At 50.7% G+C, this 20,901-nt stretch overlaps 2 protein-coding genes across 2 annotated transcripts in view; one reads left to right on the plus strand and one right to left on the minus strand.

The window, feature by feature from the left end:
• Nucleotides 1-1,768: 1,768 nt before the first annotated feature.
• On the minus strand, nt 1,769-20,391 carry LMAN2 (lectin, mannose binding 2). Its single transcript, XM_061553187.1, has 8 exons — nt 19,247-20,391; nt 13,669-13,787; nt 9,995-10,112; nt 8,740-8,822; nt 8,211-8,372; nt 5,963-6,077; nt 5,332-5,451; nt 1,769-4,613 (listed from the first exon to the last, which is right to left on the minus strand). Exons 1-8 carry the CDS (start codon nt 19,365-19,367, stop codon nt 4,450-4,452), a joined length of 1,002 nt encoding a protein of 333 aa, XP_061409171.1. The 5' UTR covers nt 19,368-20,391; the 3' UTR covers nt 1,769-4,449.
• Nucleotides 7,742-20,901, plus strand: part of HPSE (heparanase) — a 31,529-nt gene continuing 18,369 nt past the window's right edge. The window contains exon 1 of the mRNA XM_061553184.1: nt 7,742-7,819. The gene's annotated coding sequence lies outside the window, so the exon portion shown is untranslated. The remainder of the gene's footprint in view (nt 7,820-20,901) is intronic.

Consider the following 20,901-nt stretch of genomic DNA (forward strand, 5'->3'; position numbering starts at 1 on the left):
TCGATGTCGTCGGGCATGGGATGAGGGCGTCATGGGTCGAGACGCCGTGGGTGTCGCAGAGTGGGTGGAGGAGGGCAGGCGACCGAGACGGGCACTGGGGTGGAACCCAGCTGTCGGCGAGCGAGGGGAAGACATTTAAACAAAACTCTGCAGCCGGACGGACGGCGGCGGCGGCGGCGATGAAGCTGAATGAGCGGAACTTTGAGATCGGAAAAACGACTTTGGTAACCGCTGCGGAAGCGAGCCGCAGGGGAGGGGGAAGGAAGCGCTCGGCAATGTGTTGTTCATGCCACCGCCGATTAGCACGGGCGGCTGCGTACGGTGCGAACGAAGTTCAACGTACATACGCACCTACATTTGCCGCGATAACCTCTTGACATTTAGTTTATAGGAGCTGGCTATGGCTTACACGTGATTCCCTGCTCGTGAACATACACATGGGACTTCGGATGCTCTGAGAGTCGCGAAGTGGGTATGGCTCACCGATGAGCCATGATAATTGAGGAGCCGTATGACGCTCTCGTCCTGTCCCTGCCAGCATGTATCTGGACACGGCTCACCGATGGGCCCTTTCGACGGCAAACCTTGTGTCCACGTCTCTCTCACACTGCCGCTCGTCTTGCGGCTCTCTTCGGACTCAACATGCTGAACAATTCTCTCGACCGAGAACGGATTCGTTGAGAAGGGGCCGAGTGGTTGACGCACCCCGTGATCTCCAAGCGCCTTGGGGGCAAGGGGATTGGTGGATCACGTATCGAGATTTGCGAAGCTTCCAGAACCGCGAGGATTTCGAGGTGGCCAGGCGAATGCAACGTGGCGCCACGGTGCCAAGATGTTAACTGCCTCGCCTGGTATACTAGAGGTCGTGGGTTCGATCACGACCCTGACGCCTGTATATTTGGAGTTTGCATGTCTCTCCGTGGTCGCGTGGTTTTGTCTCCGGGTCCTCCGGGTTTTCCCTCCAAATTTAGAATCAACATCACGCGTCTTAAGAGTATGTGGCTGCTATAAATTTCCACATAAGCCACTTCGGTTGAGCTATCATGTGTGGCCAGGTCGCTGCTGAAAAAGAGCTACGTCGTTCAGCGAGGGCCTTACCTGGTAAAATAAAAACACGTGTATAGTTTCGTTGAGAACTGCAAGTGGGTTCGTGAACTCGTTCCAATCTGCACACAATACCAGCGGGGATTTACATCGCGGCGGGTAAACGCAACGCCATCGCAAGATCTCAGAGAGGTTTCCCCCCTCGCATGTTTCCTGCCACACGCACGGCAAAACCAAAACTCTGCATTCTCCGAGACGCCTACCACCAAACGTCTGCACGCAGTCGGCCCCTTCTGAAATTTGGCGAGGCTTTCACGGAATTGCACACATCTTATAAGCCTATATCGCAAATTGCGTGAACAATTTCCCGTGAGCCAGTCATCCGGAATGCGACCGATTATTTGCGAGAAATCTCGCAAGCTAAGACGGCGTTCAGCCTGGCCGGCGCTTAGATGGTGAACCACCGTGCACGACAGGTTGCTGCGAAGCTGAGAGGTGGGCGGCTGGGAAATCAATTCGTCTGCGCTTCCCACCCTCACCGACCCGTACTGACCAGCGTGGCGAAGTATGGACAAAATAAGACCGTAAGACGCGTCGCACGGCGTTGGGATGCTTGTGGTCGCCGTTCCACCATTGGGGGAATGGTAACAGCGCGCCACGCCGTGGACTGAACCGTGCATTGCATGTACAAACGCGTCACGACACGAACTCTCAAGCGCTATGCCACATTTCAACGGGACTTTATTGAAACACGCACACACGCGCAAGTCCAGAGTTCTTGAGGAAGATGCCCATCTGAAGAGAGAGGCATGCAGTCAAACGAGGCAAACACAAATTTAGTGGTTTTAAAACGCCACGACACGAACAGTGGCGTAGCTATCCAGTGCGCAGGTGCTGGCGTGTACCTAAAACGGGCCCCACGAACCAGTGAGGGCTAGGCGCCGGGCAATGAAGAGGGAGTTTTACAGGGAGCTCCTATAAATTCAGCCCTTGGAACGAGGGCCCATGGCAACCACACGCAATCGCTAATGCTCAAGGCATTTGAATGTTCCTCTGCGGCTGATTTTTGGTGAAGACGCACCAACGGCCTCCATCGCCAACAACGGGGAGGGGGGGGACGTTCTGTCAATTCAACACAACCAGTTTTTGGTCGTTCCGCCAAGATGTGAAGGTGGCCCAAAGTTGAGTCCTCCTGGTTTAATCGGGCGTTGAGCAGAGTTGTCCTGGGTGCTGGTGTTGGCAGCCCTGAGCCAATGGTGAAAATTCCACATTCCAATGCCACGGGCCAGTCTTAGTACAGAACCACCACTGTTATTATTGACCGCGGAGGGATTAATGGCCGAGGTTACCAGAGTCTCGATGGAATGCTATAGTTTTTAATCCAATGTGACTTTGTAAACGTTTTGTATTAACTTCTTTTTGTTAAAAACAAAACAGATTTTTTTTTTAAATAAACACAATCGGCTAACAGTCGTTAAATAAAATTAATCGGCTAATTACTGAAAATCAGGTAAACGTCGCAAGACTCTTAAGCGAGCGTCTCCCCTGCTCACACGTGAGACATCCAACACAACTTCACATCACGAAAATTGGACTTCGCGCCAAAGTGTTTCACCAAACACAAGAGCCCCCCCCCCCCCTCCACTGGCTCTAGCCAGAGAGGGAGCCGTATCGACGAGCGTCTTGATAATAGCCCACGCTCTGAACACCGGCACCAAACCCCATCCCCCATCCGCACGCAACGTTCATCAGAGTTGAGTGCAGGCTGAAGAAACCGGGAGACCAGTGTGGTGGTGATATAGAGTGTAAAAAAATATACTGCATCATTTGGAAAAGGAATCTCGACAGTGTTTGACAAAGCTTGCGGAAAGAGTGGATCTATTTTTTGTGACGTGGATGAATTGATGACGAAATGATGATGTGGTTTCATGGTTGTTGACGACAGAGATCGACTTGTGACGACGATAAGTGACATTATTAAATACGTGCCGATGACGTGGTTGAATGGTGGTTGGCGATAGCGGTAAAATGGTAACGACGTGGATGAGATGATGTGTGGTTGAGAGAATCCGCAACACAAAGCTCAAGGCAGGCGGGAACAATGGAGTCTGAGACTCGGGAGCGAAACTGCCTGGAGGAGCTCAACGCCGGGAGATTATTTCACGAAAACGATCTCGGTGAGCAATGTACGACTTTACGCGCATGCACTGCGGCGCACTACACATTCACTTTTGATTATCTCAATATTCCCCAGTGTTATCGCCACCCTCGATAAACATTCCCCGATGCCTCCCCCCCCCCCCTACGATCGATCGGACACCCCGCCTCTCACCCAATCGAGGTGAAGGTTTTAACCGGGTCGCGGTTCGTTCGGTGTCGGTCACCCGCAGAGCGCAGCGTTCGCGCTGCGAGGGATCGGTGCGGGTACGATCTCTCTGCGTTTCTTCACGTTGAACTCTGATCCGGCTGCCAGAAGGGGACCATGTCAAGACTTTGGCTTCTGAAGTTTTCTTGAGGCTGCTTCCAGTAGTAGTAACCAAAAAAAACTAAAATCGTATGGGTTCAGTGTTGAAGCAGGCTCAGGGCCTATGTTGACAGTGACCTCTCCTCCTCTTGTCTGGAATCGCCTCGTTTGACGGATTTCCTTACTCGCTTGAAAATTACAAGCGTGCTGGAACGTCAAGGGGGGACCTGGATGGAAAAGTATTAATTGTAAAAAAAGTCGAAGATCCTTCCTGCTCTTATAAGCGTGGGACAGTGACCAACGCCGTTGTTGGTCCCTAACAAGGTTGTGGGAATTCCACATTGCTATGGCGGGGGGTTCAGTTAAATCCACAGGGCAACCACTGGGATTTTCCCCACAAGCGGCCGTCATTTTATGAAATAGTGACGGAGGGGGAGGGTCAGGGGAGGTTGAAATAGCAACTTTCAGATTACGAGTCGGAGCAACGCTCGGTTCGCAATCTCCGCTCAAACGAGCTGCAGGGGCAGAGCAGCCCACCCTTGATGGCGCTGCTGAGACAACTGTGGAAATTCCACGTTCCCCACAGTGAGTGACAATCTCATCCATCGATTGGACAACCAACACTGAACTTCCCACAAAGTGGTAATTATTTCATAACCCCCCCCCCCCCACCTAGCCAAATGTTCTCTAAGGGCTTTGTAAACAGACGAGTTATATCAACCAACGGTATCTCGCTCTACAGTTTGCGCCTTTCAGACGCCCGCTACATTCGGTTAAATAGCGCCTATGTTACAACAACAACAGTGCCTTGACCCGGATGGGTGGGTGTCAGGTGGGTGTTGGGGAGCGGAAGGGCCTGGGTGGGTGGGTAAGGACAGATGGATTGGTGGGTCGGTGACGGGAGGGAGGCTGTGGGGCTGGATGGCGGGGGGCGCCGCGGTTCAGTAGAAGCGCTTGCGGCTGTGCTCCTGGCGGCGCTGGTAGATGAGGAGGCCCACGACGGCGCACACGACCACGGCGAGCAGCGCGCACAGCAGCAGCAGGAAGAGGCGCCAGCCGGACATTGGGGCGGTGCGGGCCGAGCCTGTCGAGTCGTCCGTGCTCGCTGCAGGGGAAACATTTGCGTCAGCGACGGCACCGTCACTGCCGACGAAAATTACTTTGCGATTTTCTCCCTGTGACGCAGCGCGCACGGGAGATTCGCTCTCTCGAGGCGCGAGGGACCACGGACAAGCAGGAAGAAAGCCACGACAATGAGCCAGCAACAACAGTTGCCCAAGCTCCGCGGTCCTATCTATATATGTGTTCAGGTGTTATTGGTTAGCGAAGTGTTTACATGCGGGAGGAAACCAGAGGATCTGGAGAAAACTCACAAGTGCGAGGGAGTCCAAATTTTTGCTGTACTGCCTGCTCCTGGTGAGCCAGTGCATGGCTCCTCAACACCCGTGCGGGAGGGAGCTCGGCAATATTTGTGCGATCCACAAACCCGCAGGGGGTTGGCCAAAAGCCACCACTGCCCAGCTATCACCACTACTCTCACTCCCGCTAACACCACCGTCACCAACACCATCACTCCCGCTCACACACAAGTCACCGACACCATCACTATCGCTAACACCACCGTCACCGAATCCATCACTCCCGCTCACGCCAGTCACCAACACTATCACTACCGCTGTTACGACTACTGCTGCCATAACCAACCAACCACCCTCACTCTCGTGAATATTACCGTTTTCCCATTTTTTGTTTACACACCACCGATTTCTACCCCCCATCTTTGTAGCCCGGCACCCGGGCTCCCTCGCACGAGGCCGACTCACCGCGCTGGACGAGCAAGAGGTCGACCGCCGGGAGGACGCGGCTCCGGTCGACCTCGGCGTCCTCCGCTGGGCGCTCCACGCTCAGCTCGTAGAGCTTCAGCGAGACGATGTCGTGGTTGTCTGGGGAGGGATCAGGAGTTCAGGAGCAAGGGGTGGGGGGGGGGGCTAACGTGTCAATAGCCTAAGTCGGTTTTCCTCCCATATATTATTTCAGGGGTTTTTTGCAGGGTCACCGTGGTGGACAAGAGCAGGCTATGTTGAAAATTCTGAACTGCCAAATGCTGGAGGATGATGGAGATGGCGAGTGATGATTGATGATGAGATGAAGGAACCCTTAATCGGGATATGAAACCATAACGATGGATGAAGGCTGGATGGCAGATGAACAATGATGTTCAATGATGAATGATCGATGATGATAATAATGTTGAATGGATGAATAGATGATGATGAAGCATCGATGGGTGATGCATGAGTAATGCTGCTGCCGATATAAATAATTATGAAGTCCGACGACTTAAATGATGAATCAACAATGGGAGAGATAATAACGACCGATGACCATGACGGGCGACCTGGAAAGTGACACGCCATGTGGCACCGACGACATATCCGCGCAACACGTACGCACCGGAAAGGTCCCCCGTGACGGCAGACGCGCCAAAGTGGTATCCTGTGGGCAGCGAGACCCCCGCCACGTCCAGGCACTCCCTCCACTCATCACGGTTATCCACATCGAGCATCACCTGGCAGGGACGAACGCACAAATGCACGCACATGCGCACACACACATCGACATACGAACAACAACAGCAGCCGCCATTTCGCCACTAACTGATGGTGACATCATCGTGACGCTTGTGCCAGGCTGGGTGCGCTTCAAGGCTGCGTGAAATGCCGAAGGACCACGTGAAGTGGGTGGGGATTCACGAAACAAGTCCCTGGCGTTATCGGTTAAATGACCGACACGCCTGGCAGGTGCTGCATCGCCGTGCCACCACCTTGCCGTGTTTCCGAACACACCGACACATACCGTACGGCTCGTCTCTATGCCGCTAACAATCAAACCACCCCCCCCTCCCCCTATCAACACCCCCCCTCCGCAGCGATGAGATGAATTGCCGCAATTTTGGGGTTGCGATTCTATCCAGGAATCTATTATTTTTTACATCCTTTTTGATTGCTTCGTTTGTGCCGTTTCTCAATCACTCCGTCCTTTGGTACAAGTTCGTCTGCTGCGACCGCGCCAAGATGTACCGTAGAAAATATCACAACTTTTACAGCGCGCAGTGAGAAAATGGAACCTCACGCGCGCACGAATCCATGCGTGTATAGTGAAGCGAGACAACATATTTGTGATCCACGTATCGTCGATACAAGGTACGGAACATGTATCGTTACATGGTAGGCGACACTTGATACGTATGTATACCGTGGGGGTGGAGCGGTGGTGGCACCGTGGTTCGTGCACTGCGCTGTGAACCTGGCGAATTTGATTCCCAGCCGCAGCTATCATCAGTGCCAAGCGATAGATCTCAACCAATCCTGGGTAGCATCTCCTGCCACAACCCCCCCCCCCCCCACCAACAGCTTCACCTACCCACACTGAGCATAGTGAAGCATGGTCAAACAGCTCCCAAGACCAACAAGGAACTGGGAGGCTTGTATTCAGCAGTGGATCGACCAAGAACTCTCACATATTATGAGTATTGTAAACTGTATACCGAGCGAGCGTGACTTAGTGTGTTGTGGTGCAGCGTGTCGTATTCAATGGGGTTTAGGGAGACAGGGTGCATTGTGATGCATTCATTGTGGGTCACCGAGTCATGGTCCAGGGTATATTGTGTTGCGGTATGTGGAGTTGAGAGTGCCGGTATTGTGTAATGTCTTGTATTGTATTGTGCGGTAGGCTATAATAGTGTAATCATCACACGGCACTGTGCGATGTAATGATTCGGACTGTAATGGGCGTCACTGTTGCGGATGGTATTGTCTCACCCGGCTTTTGTAAACCCACGGCCACGTTAAACTACATCTGCCCTTCCGGATGTAAACACAACAAATAATAAAAATTAAACTGCTGATCCTAATCCTATCCCAGGTCAGCTTAACCCACAAATCTATTGTTGCATTAAATATAATGCTGTGCCAAGTATTTAAAGGCTTCTAGATTTTAAGCTTTCGTGACTGCAAGGATTCATATTCTCAGTTCTTTCGGTAAAGTCACGTAGGTAAAAAATGAAATAAAAATTTATAAAAATAAAATAAAAATTTTTATTTCATTTTTTACCTACGTGACTTTACCGAAAGAACTAAGAATATGAATATTTATAGGCTATTTTGCCTCTTTTTCTGAACGTATCCCAATTGTGCTATTGGCGTCAGGTCAGGAAACCAAGCCATGCACTCCTCCGGAGCAGCACCACTCTGTGTACGAGAGAACGGCCCACGGAATCAGACATCGCAGGACTACCTCCGAGATCTCAGGGTGAGCTCCGTCTTGACTGGCGCCTGGACTGCTCTCCAACACAGAGCATTGGTTGGCGTCGGCTTACAGAATTGGAACATTCATTTATATGAGGAATCCGATGAGCTGTAAAGTTATTTTTCACAGATGTCCCGTAGTTATCGGCAAGGCGAGGCCTACCAACAGGTAGGGCCCTGTGCCTTGCCTAGTTTTCCTACAGGGTCCACTGCCCCCCTGGCACAGCTGCAGGTATGCCGGTGGCCGTCGGCGCTGGGCATCGTATATATCACAACGCAAACCGTACGACGTGACGCGACGTCCTTCACAGTCGTTGTACACAAACGACCCGGACGCGGGTAACCGACGTCGCATGGTCGCACCACGTTGCCGCCACCGCCGCCGCAGCGCTGACCGTCAGCCGCTGGCGGGAGTACCGCACGGCCATGTAGGTGTCGTAGTCCTTGTTGCGCAGGTCGGCGTAGCAGCCGCCGATCTCCGTCGTCTTGCCGTCCTTGCTGTGGTCGTAGCGCAGGGAGCCGTTGTTCACCATGGCCGTCACAAACGGGAACAAGCGCTGGCGGTGGGCGGAGGGTGAAGGTCGTGAGAGGTCAGAGCTGGGCGACGTACAACCTGTGAACCCCATCGCCTCGTGGCCTCCTCCCAGCACGAGCGTTTGACATTTTAACGATGCAGAGATGAATCGGCATGTGTGGTTTGTTCAGTGTGCTGTTAAAAACCCGGTGCCGGTAACTGTGGCTGGGAATCAGACTCGGGTCAACGGGTTCATAGCACCACACAATGCATTAGTAGTCATTGTGCCAGCATTCCAACACATTTGTCCTTTAGAAAGCAGTCTTAATGACAAATCATGTGATTTTTTTAAATGTATTATTATCGGTTACGGTTGGGGGGGGGGGGGGAGATTGGGATGTGGGGCTCACATCGTGATCGTCAAAGTCGTTGCGGTAGGTGTCCACAAAGATAGCAAGCCCGTGGAACGGGTCCCTGCTGCCAAACACCGACCCTGAAACACAAGCACAGTGCAGTCATTGGTGACTGGGCTGAGAGCGCACCAACCCACTCCACTCAATAACCCAGCAGGGGCTGGGTGGGGGTGGGGCTGGGTGGGGGTGGGGCTGGGTGGGGAGGGGCTGGTCACCCCGTGGTGCTCTTATAAAACTCAACGTTTAACCTACTCACGCCGGCTTGTGCCCGCCCTCACAGTCGGCCATATTTTCGGAATACACCACGCCGCCGTTGACCCTGGCCATTGACCGAGCAACCCAACGTTCCTACCAGCTCCCTCCGCAGGAATGTGTTACTGGAGGAATCTGATGAGCTATAAAGCTGTTTTCACAGATGTCCTGTCGGGGTGGGTCAAACAATACAATAGGAGTGTAAAGTATAGGAAAGGTAAATAAATCACTTAAAAATATACAAATGAAATGACACTATTTTTTATCTTACCAGGTAAAGCCCACTGAGGTATTAACTTGTTTTTCAGAAGCCACCTGGCCATTAATGATAGCGCAACAAAGTGGCTCATCATGTGGAAATGTATAGCGAGCCAATGGACCTCCGTGCGAGTCTATAGACCTCGATGTAAGTAACTGGCGAGTCACTACACTTGAGAACCGACTTTGATCACAGGCGCCCGACACCAGGATTCAATCCGAGGATTCGAACCGCGGCTCTCCAAGGTGCCTGCTCAACGCTCTGACCTCCGAGCCATCCAGGCCACACCAAACGTGCGTTTTCTTATCCTTTCCGCTGCTCACAGCAGGGCCGGCTGTACCGGGTGGACAGCTGGCCATTTTGTTTTTGGCCTGAACAAATAAGACTTGCCTGTATCGGTCACGCACGCATAAAACGCGACGACTGAGGCTACTCACAATGATAGCAGACACCAGCAGCTCCTTGAACAATACCGGAACGGTTTGTCAGGACCACAACAGTGCTACTTTTTACGATGAATACATCGTTAAAAATTGTATAAAAATGTAATAATTTGCAGCCCTGTGTCAACACTACTCTAAATTAAGGTGAGTGTGAGGGAGGGGTATGAGCAGGGGAAGGCAGCATGGGTTCAAACATTATTCGCCTCCGACGTCAGCCGTGGTAGGGAATGGAACTTGAGCCGCCGGGTTCGTGGTGTAGTTGCGCTAATCGCGGTGCCACCGTTCACTTGCGGCTCACCCAGCTGCATCTTGTCCTTGGTGTACCACACGGCGAAGCCGTCCCCGTGCAGGTTCTTCTTGCCCTGACCGTGCACCTTGAAGTGCACGTGCATCTCCCAGTCCGTCACGTGGCACGGCTGCAGAGAAGTACATCGGCTCGTTTTTTTAAAAGACCCATTTTTTGTTGTTGTAAATGTTCCCCAATTTTATCCCAATTCTGCTCCCGGCGTGACGCCACTAGACAAATAACCCGTTTGGAACGCTCACTGAGCAGTGCAACCCTTTGCGTTGGAGAACGGCCCAAGGAAGCAGACATGGAAGAGCTACCTCTGATATCCATACAAGCGACGACGTCCGGTCCTCACACTAGAGGGCAGCACTCAACCACCCTCTGTATTTTACAGCAATGATCGTCGCTTGGACATTGCTGAATGTATACAAATCAAGTGAAAAACTAATTTTATATGGTGATGTTGGTGATTGGATGGAAGCCACAAACTCACTACACTATGGGTCACTATGCAAGTCTATGGGTCTGTACATACGTCTATGGGTCTCTGTGTGAGAAAGCGCGATGAGGAAGTCACTAACGTCGCTATCCCAGTTTCTCAACGAATCCACCTGCGTATGACTCCTGAGATTGCATACACATCGAGGCTGAGGTTGTACCCTCCACAACTGGAAGCAATGAGAACCAGCACTAGCAAAGGCAAATTGTTTTTTCTTTTACTACTGATCGTTTTGTTTAAATAACTTTTCCATCAGTTTAACACGGAGGCTTTCGCGATCAATATCATCCATAAGAGGTTTTTGGGTTAGATCGTGTAAATATATAAATGTGTTGTTAAAACCTGCCACCACCCGACACAGCCAACTAGTGAGGGTTGTCACGTAAATAGAATGTGGCCAATTCGTCACTAGTACAGCACAAGTGTGTAGTGTAGTGTATAGTGTAGTGTATAGTGTAGTGTACTAGTACAGCACTAGTGTGTTGGAGAGCCAAGCCACATCATTTACAAACTGAGTACGACGTTTCGCCAGTAATGACAACTAGCTTCATCAAGCAACAGCCAGATTTGTGGAGAAGTCTTACTGTTTCGTTCTTTATATAGAGGCGTAGATGTGTTGATCACGCTTCTGCGCTCTTGCGCAATGTGGGGCGGGGGGGGGGGGTTAACTGAGGCAACGTACATTATGCATTATAGAGCCCTTTGAACGTGTTCTTCCTGTCTATTGTTTATTAAAATAGCCCTACCAACGGTAATCCCGATTGAAGTACGGCATACATTTAAATAACGTATTATTTGAAGATTCGCTTCCGTGCAGCACTGAGGCGTTAATGCGCTGTTCACCGTCATGTGGTACAACTCTGGTCGTACTTGTAAAACAGATGCTAGGCTCAATGGGCCTTACCAGATGTAATAATAAAGTTTGAATCTGAACTCTGGGTAAGGCGAATAAAATGATTGATTTTGTAAAAATGGGAGCTCCCACTTAGCATTGTTTCCGCAAGTACAAAAAAAATGACAAAGAGTTTTCCGCAGTATAAATGTGGTTTGACCAGGACGCCCTAAGCAAAAGATAATTGAATCCCCGATTCGTATCGATAACATCAAGACCAAAAACATCCCAAGGAATTGCGCCACCACTTTCTGCACTGCACGAAAACCGTCAAAGAATCCTCGGACAGATCGGAACACGGGTGACATCTGCTTGCGGTGAACGCCATCGTTTCCCCACCGAGATTCGGCCACGAACGCCGGATGACCTCCACCCACCGCACTTGGTTAATTTCAATTCACAATGAGCCAAACATCATACATGTCGCGACTTGCGGTGGGGGGGGGGGGGGCAACGACTTCAGGGCCGTATCAGGCCGATCACTCTCCCAGGTCTGGCCGCATGCGAGGCCAGGTTGATGCAACCTCGCACAGTGTCACAGAGCGAGGCCGAGTTGATGCGACCTCGTACGGTGTCACGGAACTCTTATTTACACAGCCGCGTGTCGCCACGCGGGTGCTCCAACTGTACGGAAGGAAGATATTGGGCGGAAGTGGAAGCCGATCTGTGTCTGTCTGGTGGGAAAGTGAAAGGGATGTGGTGGTGGGGAGTGTGTGCCAATCATCTTATTCAGGGTCCGTTCCGTGACCGGCCTACCAACGTGCCTTCGACACTTCACGTGACCCCAAAGTGCACCTAGCCTGGCACAAGCGCCGTGGTGATGTTGTTGTGTGAAGACTAGTTTTGAAAACACACTCGTGTTTAAGACGAGTTTAGAAGTGTATAGTGTGCATCCCTATTGCTGGATGAATGCCTCTCCACACTGTCGTTGATGGGGGTTGTTGACCATACCTCACCACGTCGGTCAGAGAGGGTTGGTGAACAGGGCTGGCCAACAACGGGTTAAGAAGATATCACCTAGCACTGATTTGAGCCATCACCGGGAATCAAACCCAGGAGACCAGGTTCGTAGTGTAGCGAAAGAACCAGTGCGCCTGCCGGCCAGCGTGTACCGACATAAGAAGAGCCAAAAATGCGATATCCGCAAACTCGCTGCCCACTGTCAATTGGGACAAACTGGTGCGGAAATATGACTAGTTAAAACTGTCGGATGATAGCTACAAATTCAGAATTTACTTACTGCTGGTAGGCTTCGTAATGTTTTATTGGAATATTTAACCTTGATAATGCCTTGAGATGTAACACCTCGTTTGCAAGGATGTCCAGAGTCATTGGTGACTTCAATGACTCACTGTCCGAAGAACGAGTTCAAGGAGGGCAGCTCATTGTCATGCAGGAGCAGTGCCCTGGGGTTTAAAGATGAGGAGGGGGTGGAGGGGTGGGGTGTGGGGAGGGAGGGACCCCCATGCTTTTTTTTGGCTCACCGTCGGACAAAGACGGTCACCGCATCGCGCGCTTTCAGACGCGCCACTGCGGCCGTCTGGAACGCTCTTCCTTCCGATATTAGGAAACCACTGAAGCTATGCACTTTTAAATCTAGACTGAAAACTAATTTCTTTAGAACAGCTTTTCGTGTTTAGTTTGTTGACCTTTCCCCGCATCTACGATTAGCGCGGTTGCCTAGGTATGGTGCGAAAGAAGTTCAACATACATACATGCTTGGGACTCAAGTTCCTCCTCCTGCACTGTCGATGGTGTAGGTTGTGATGGGCACAGCGAGGGGGTCTATGTGCGTGCGTGTGCCTGAATGGGGGTAGGTGCAAGTGTTTGAACAGTGCTGTTTGCACTCCCGTGTACAGTAGCTGCGCTCTCTGTCAACACTATTATATCTATAAGCACTCTAGGCATTGGCCACTAGAACAATGAAAACGAATTCACATTAGACTGCCAGGTGGTCGACTAACACAATTTATGAATTAAACGATCGAATTTCAGAACTAGAACGAAGAGTGTTCAACTGTGACTTTGGGTCTCAGCATCATCAGCAGTGGAACGTCGACGAATGCCGCTGTGTCGGATTGGATTGATTCGTATTCAAATGAGTAGCTGGCGCAATGTGTAAACATCGCCACGAGGGAGATGAAGACGACCAGGCGTGGTACTGGCCACCCACACTCTTGTGTGCCGTACCGGCCTTCATAGGAGGTGCTCACAGACGGCACTTGACCCAACAGTATGTTAAGGCTACACAGGGGACCTTTGTCGTGTGCTGTACGTGCGCTGGCCACGTACCACAGTGTTCCACATGGCACCGAGCTTGCTCTGCTGATCGGCCGTGAGTCGCACGGCGTGGCCAATCACCACCGTGTTGCCCGTGATGTCCCACTGCGCACCTGGCGACGAGCCAACGCCTGTTGGAGGGCACACAAAGACAAAGATCCCCCCAAGTGCTGTTAGCGAGTACCTATTAAGGCCAGCACGTCACACGAGGAGGTACAGGTCGTTGAAGCTTATGTATGTGTAGTGACATAGATTTGAAGTTTTCGTGACTGCAGGAATCCATACTCTTTGGTTCTTTCGGTAAAGTCACGTAGGTAGAAAAATAAAATATAAAGTAATTATTTTTTTATTCAAAATTGTATTTTTTTTTCTACCTACGTGACTTTACTGAAAGAACCAAAGAGTATAGTGACATAGAATCGGTCACGTAGCAGCATAGCGCTGGCTGCTGGCAGGGAAGAGGATCTGTAGCTTTCAGCAGCCCTGACTGACAGTAGGCCACATGATAGCCCAGAGAGGGATGTAGTGGAAAGGTCACGGAAGGGGCACATCGAGAACCCGCTAGTACAGCGGTCGGGAACCTATGGCTCGCGAGCCATATATGGCTCTTTCGGTGACAGCATATGGCTCCCAGACAATTTTGAGTTGAAAAAAATCAAATAAAAAAATTCAGTTTGGAACTGATTTTAAAATACTTGTGATATTGCTTAATAATACTGTGTCATTTTTAAGTAAACAGAAATTAGTTTTGAAGATAAATTCCACGGGTCACGGGGCCTTAACGCCTGCATGAAGCTCAACCTCACCACGTATGAACCAGACTACAAGGCCATCAGCAAAACCATGCAGCACCAGAAGTTGCATTAAAAGTAAGACATATTTAATTTATTATACGTTAAAAATACTATATGGCTCTCAATGCAATATATTTAGAAATATTTGGCTTTTATGGCTCTCCCAGTCAAAAAGGTTCCCGACCCCTGTGCTAGTAGGTTCCAGAAGGGGGCGTGGGCGTGGGCGGGGCCAGCAGGCCACGCTGGCAGTATAAGAGGGGCCCCGGGAGGGGACCTCGGGGCTGTCGTGTGGAGTGGGATCCCGTAGTGCTGCTGCTGGAGTCTTCACCGTTCTTCTCGTCGTCTGCACCATCTCGGGGTCGCCAGTCAGGCAGTCTACCAGCTGTCCTGACTGAGAACCGTAGTTACTAAGTGTTACTGTCAGGCCGTGTTAATAAACAGAGTACCTCCTACTCTTAGTGTCTCTGAGTCAGTCACTACATATGTATGTTGAACTTCCTTCGCATCATACGTAGCCAACTGTGCTAATCAAAAGCATAGACGTGGGAGCACAGAAGTACAGTAGAACAATGGATTTACCTGCATTATCCTTTGATGTGCACAATGGAGCCATGAAAGCCTATAACACCTGTTATACATGGTGATCACCCAACTAAGTACTGTCCAGCATCGTCCCCGCTTGGCTTCCAATGTTCGTTGACATCGGGTGGACGCACTGTGGGGTGATCTGATCACAGTAGCTGCCGCCTTGTGTAACAGGAAAATCCCACGTGCCAATTAGTTGTTTTTTTCCCTGAGCTATCTCCATATATATAAAAGGCAAAGTTGTGATTGTGTGTGTCTGTTGAAAATGTTTAGCATACTTCCCGACATGCAACAAACTTGAAATTTGCCATGTGAGTACTTACCAGACTGTACACCATGCAAAAATTATAAAAATACACTTTTTTGGGGAGGGGGGGGGGGGAGAGCTCAATAAATCTGTCATGTGACCCGCGCATGTGGAAGCGTCACGCATTGTAGTGTAGCGGTTAGCGTGCTGCGCTACGAACCCGGTGACCCGGGTTCCCCTAGGTCGACTCAGCCTCAAACGAGTAACTGGTGTGGTGTGTGAACATCGCCACTGGGGAGACAAAGGCGGCCGGGCGTGGTGATCCAAGTCCCGGGCGAAGCCGGGTAGGAAAGCTAGTGTTTCAGTGTTTCACGTGGTGAAGTGTTGCGTGAAGCAATTCAGGGGAAGTTTAAGGCCGAGTCGGCGGCCTAGGTGGATAGAGAGCCCACAGATATGGAGGAAACGCAAGGGGAAGGAAGCTTGCGGGATGCAAAAGACCTTGGAAGCGTTCTATTTGAATCAGTCTTCCTAAATAATTACTGCAACCTTGTGCAAAGTTTGCATATTAGTGCTGCTTTTATTGTGTCTGTATACATTTGTATCCCCATGTATCTACTCCAGCAATCTGTTTTCTAAGTCTCAATAAGCTCTATTCTGGCTTAAAGAAAATGTAAAAAGGTATTGTTGTACTTAAAACAATGTGGATTTAAGTAGTGTCTAAATATGACGTATTAATTTGCTCTACAGAGACAGCATGTTTATTTTATAGTGTGTGAGTCTATGGGTCTCTGTGTGAGCTAATGGGTCTGTACATTTCACAAACGCAGAGCGGGTAACACAAGCGAGGTTACAACTCATACACATGCAGGTGTGGGGCTGGAGCGGGGTTTATGGGGAGCATTGAACAATCCATTTTTATTTCTGGGCCAGAACAGCAACATGTAACACATTCAACGATACCAGTCTGTGCACATGGCTAATAAAGGTGAATGATGTGGTAACATACCGATGAAGTACGTATAAAAACTCAACGCATTTGTCAATAACAATGTGGCCTTAAAAGAAAAAAAGATATATAATCGGTGACGTTTCAGGAAATAGTCTTTCTGAATAGCACATAAAACTTCATAGCATGCATCACTTATGGCACATCATGTATGTGCTGTGAAGAGGGGCCATTGCCTGACACGTCTCCTATTATACGTTTCCTTTTAAGGCCACAGTCTTCTTAGTTGAATGCATTGAGTTTTTTTGTTAATTGAACTTGCGCCCCACTGCGAACAAGACATCACCAAATAATGTACTATTAAATAAGGTGAGTGCAGGATGTTGATGCAATTCCGGTGACGCCAGCTGAGGCGTTAGCAACAAGTCAGACTTTTCATCTGATACCATGGGACTGACCTATTTGGGCATGCTCGTCCCCACAATCACACATCAAACAAAAGCTGAACACATTTTCAATCAATAAACGACCCTTGCTTATTCTGGCCCAGGAGTCAATTCCTGTAAGCGTGAGCTTATCGTCAAAGTTAGACCCCTGTCACAGTGCTAAGGTCAATCCCACTACAAAGGAACGTGGTTGTTAGCAATGTTACTATTGGGATCTTTCTGCAGCAGACCCTGTCCGGGGTTTGGCGACCCAGAAAAAAAGTGACCACATCCGGCACACCACCTCCAGTAGACCTCTCCCTATAGCTGTGGCAACTATTTTTTATTTTATTTTACCAGGTAAGCTATATACATAATTTTCAGAAGTGACCTGGCCACAAATGACAGCTCAATGAAATGGCTTACCACGTGGAAATGTTTTGCAGCCAAACACTCCAAATGCATGTTTTTAAATGTGGAGGGAAAAACCGGAGGACCTGGAGAAAAATCCACGCGACCACGGGGAGGATATGAAACTCCAAATATACAGCAGGTGTCAGGGTCGAACCCACGACATCCTGCACACCAGGCGAGGTAGTTCGCATCTTGCCACCACGGCGCTTATTGGTCAAGTGCCTAACCCAGCTGACAAAGTCGATCCGGGAAATAATTGGTTACAATTGAAGCCATGATTAAAATGCTCACTGCACAAGTCTAAGGCCCACCGCCTTATAAAGATGTACATTAAATATACGGTGACAATTAAGTGATAAATGTTCGTCATCATGTGCCACTCCAGCTAAACGAGATGCACTGGTCGTGGTGGTGGAGAGTGGAAATGGGACAATCACCGTCAATACCCCCAATGTAAGCGCATGTCCGGTACGTCAACTGTACGTCCAGCAATACCGGCCTCAAAACAAATAACATGCTGACTTAGCCTATAAGCAAATCACCCGCAATGCACCCGATCTCGTCAGATCTGGGGAGCTAAACAGGTTTTTGACTCTGCACAGTGCTTGGAGATAGGTGACCACCATGAATTAAACACATTCCTGCAAAGGAAGCTGGTAGGAACGTTGGGTTGCTCGGTCAATGGCCAGGGTCAACGGCGGCGTAGTGTATTCCGCAAATATGTCCGACTGTGAGGGCGGGCACAAGCCGGCGTGAGTAGGTTAAACGTTGAGTTTTATAAGGGCACCACGGGGTGACCAGCCCCTCCCCACCCAGCCCCTCCCCACCCAGCCCCTCCCCACCCAGCCCCTCCCCACCCAGCCCCTCCCCACCCAGCTCCTCCCCACCCAGCCCCACCCCTCCCACCCCCCACCCAGCTCCACCCTCCCCAGCCAGCTCCTCCCCTCCCTCCCCTCTCCACCCAGCCCCACCCCTCCCATTTTTGGATGCACGACGGACGGACACAATAATCCCCTGTGGGCTGGTGGAACCAGGTGGTTCCTACCAGTATAATAATAATAGGTGTGATAGGCTGCTGTGGCGCTACGTTGTCAACAGAGGGCAGTGCACGAAAATCAGCGGTTGCATGGTCTCTACTGTGCACCCACGTCTCTGTTCCTCGCCTTGAATCCAACCCGCACACGCACCAGCGTGGTGAAGTATGGCCAAGTAAACAGGCGTGGGGAGGCTCTCATCCAGGTAGTGAACTGACAAGAGGGTCTGCCACACGTGCCTTGTTAAGTCGGTGCGTCACCTGCATGCTAAGCCAAACCCACACCTGTCAACCCCTTATCAGTGCCTACCTTACTAAAGACCAATGCAGACCTTATTGGTATCCCTTATAAATCCCAACGTTCAGCCTACAAAGTCCCATCGCAAGGGAGAAACACAAACAAAGACACAATTTTTGCCCGTATTGAAACGGCTGTACGCCGTATGGACCTGAAAACTCAATTTCCCAGCACAAGATTGCGTTTGTATGGGCTGACAGGTATGCATATCGGTTAAAATACAAGTAGGAATAACTATTAATATACAGATGCAATATACTGGCTTTACGTACAGACAACAACTCAGTCGTTTGATACGCAAGTAATAGCTAGCCTACCATATAAAGTTGGATACTTGTTTCACGCACAACAAATACAAGGCTTCATATGCAACTATGCAGTTCACATCCTGGCTTAATTGGGCACAATGGAAATTCACATGTGCAACTTGCTGCCTTTAAGTAAATTTGCTTTTCCATACATTTGTCTTACACACGCAGGTAGTGGCGGATTAAGTTGGCATACACGTAAACATACCGTGTTGAACAATAAGATTAGGTTTGACGCCCCATGACATACTCCATTGACTTAACACACGCACTGCCTATAAACTACACGTGCCACGAGACGAAACGTTACAGGTGCTGTACTCCAGTGGCTGAAGATGCAGTACAATCCATGTCTCCTATATCTCTAACTCTCACCCCTGACCCAGCCACCAGGCTCTGCTCACCAACCTTATTATCCCAAACCGCTCACCCGATCTGACCTCTGACCCTACGCCTAACGTGACCCCGAACGCTGCTCGAGACGACCACCGAACCGAAGCCCGACTCGCCCCCCCCGACCCCAGAGCCCCGTGGCCTCACCCTGATAAGGCTTCATGAGGCTGTGCTCCCTCTTGATGAAGTCCCCGTGGTCTCCGTCATCGCCGCGACACGGGGCGAGCAGCAGCAGCAGCAGCCCCAGCGTCATCGCCAGCGGCTCCATCGCCTGTCCGGCTGATGATGGTGACCGCAAAGCGACCGGCTGGGCAGCGAGTTGAGTGGTTGACCGATTGGCAATGAATTTAGTGACTGGGCAGTTTATTCGAGTTGCTGGCTGGGTAAGAGGAGTGCCTTACAGAATGTCTGGGAACCAGAGTTACTTAACAGACCGCAGATCTTTGTGTCTGCCCCAGGGATTGTCTGGCCGACTAATAAGGTAATTGAATATCAGCCTTAGCAACCCGCAGTTTGGCTGCTATGTGCCTGTCTGATACAGTGACGGCGGCTGATTGTAACTGGCCTTGTGTCTGCCAGACTGAGTGCTTGACTGACTAGCCCGAGTACCTGACACAGGCTGACTGGGTACCTGACAAACTACCTGTAAGACTGCTTGTCCTGAGTGCCCGACGGACTGCCTGCCCTAAGGCACAGCAGTTTGCTTCTAAGACTGCCTGCCCTAGTGACTGACTGAATGAGTAACCCGACCACTGTCACGCTGCCTGACTGCCTAAGTGACTGACTGAATGGTGACTTGATACTATCATCACAGACTGACGGATTTCCCTGGCGACTGGCTACGCTGGTGGCCGACTACCCTGGTAGCTACCTGCCCCGGTGAATGACTGCCCCAGTGACTGCCTGCCCCAGTGAATGACTACCCCAGTAATCGACTGACTACCCCAGTGATCGACTGACTACCCCAGTGATCGACTGCCCCGGTGACTGCCTGCCCCAGTGACTGACTACCCTGGTAGCTGCCTGCCCTGGTGACTGACTGCCCCGGTGACTGACTGCCCCGGTGACTGACTGCCCCGGTGACTGACTGCCCCAGTGACTGACTACCCCAGTGACTGACTGCCCCAGTGACTGACTACCCCAGTGATCGGCTGCCCCGGTGCCTGCCACACTGCCGAGTCCTGTGGGTCGCTCTTATTGCTGCTGACATCTCCAGCCTGGGTCCCCGACCACGTGGTGCTGAAGCACGGCTTCACATTTCCCAGAGCGCATGCGCGACCGATCCCAACTCGGCGCTCTCCCAGTGGTCCGCTCGTTTAAAGAATTGGCCAATCGGATACGAGGCCGTACGCATGAGCGGTGGGGAATCTAGAAGCACGCCTCAGCCAATCGGCGAGCCGTGATGCTAATCGGACGGAAAGAGCGCGGGTTTTTTTGTTTGTTTATTAAACCGCGTTTCGTTACTTGATTGGCCACGTGGGTGAGGTATGATGAGTTGGCTTCCGAGCGCCTGTGAAGTTGGGCGTGGTGGTTTTGCACGCCTGTCACCCGTCGATTTGGGGATAGCGGTTGGTCAATAACGTAGACGTTTGGGAAGCTAAAAAAAGCTGAGCCACACGTCCAGGAGATGGCAGTACAGCAAGTGGGTTCGCGAACCCATCTGTGTGGGCACTTAGGTGCTGTCCAGGATAATTCTTGTTGTTATTTTTTTCCTCCGGATAGTCCAGTTTTTCTCCACACGAAGCAAACCACTTGCATGGTATTGAAATTGGCCAAACATCCCAATGCATGCCCCTCCTATT

Source organism: Lethenteron reissneri, chromosome 17, assembly GCF_015708825.2.
Source record: "Lethenteron reissneri isolate LAM-NWPU_2019-01 chromosome 17, ASM1570882v1, whole genome shotgun sequence".
NCBI lineage: Eukaryota > Metazoa > Chordata > Hyperoartia > Petromyzontiformes > Petromyzontidae > Lethenteron > Lethenteron reissneri.

Bases quoted from the DNA above. Each gene is read 5' to 3' on its own strand.
- LMAN2 (XM_061553187.1), bottom strand. From the start codon at position 19,367: ATGGAGCCGCTGGCGATGACGCTGGGGCTGCTGCTGCTGCTGCTCGCC. The intron at 10,113-13,668 runs GTACGTGGCCAG...ACTTCTCTGCAG, and splicing joins GTGCCATGTGGAACACTGTG to CCGTGCCACGTGACGGACTG. The intron at 8,823-9,994 runs GTGAGCCGCAAG...CTTGTGTTTCAG, and splicing joins CAAGGACAAGATGCAGCTGG to GGTCGGTGTTTGGCAGCAGG.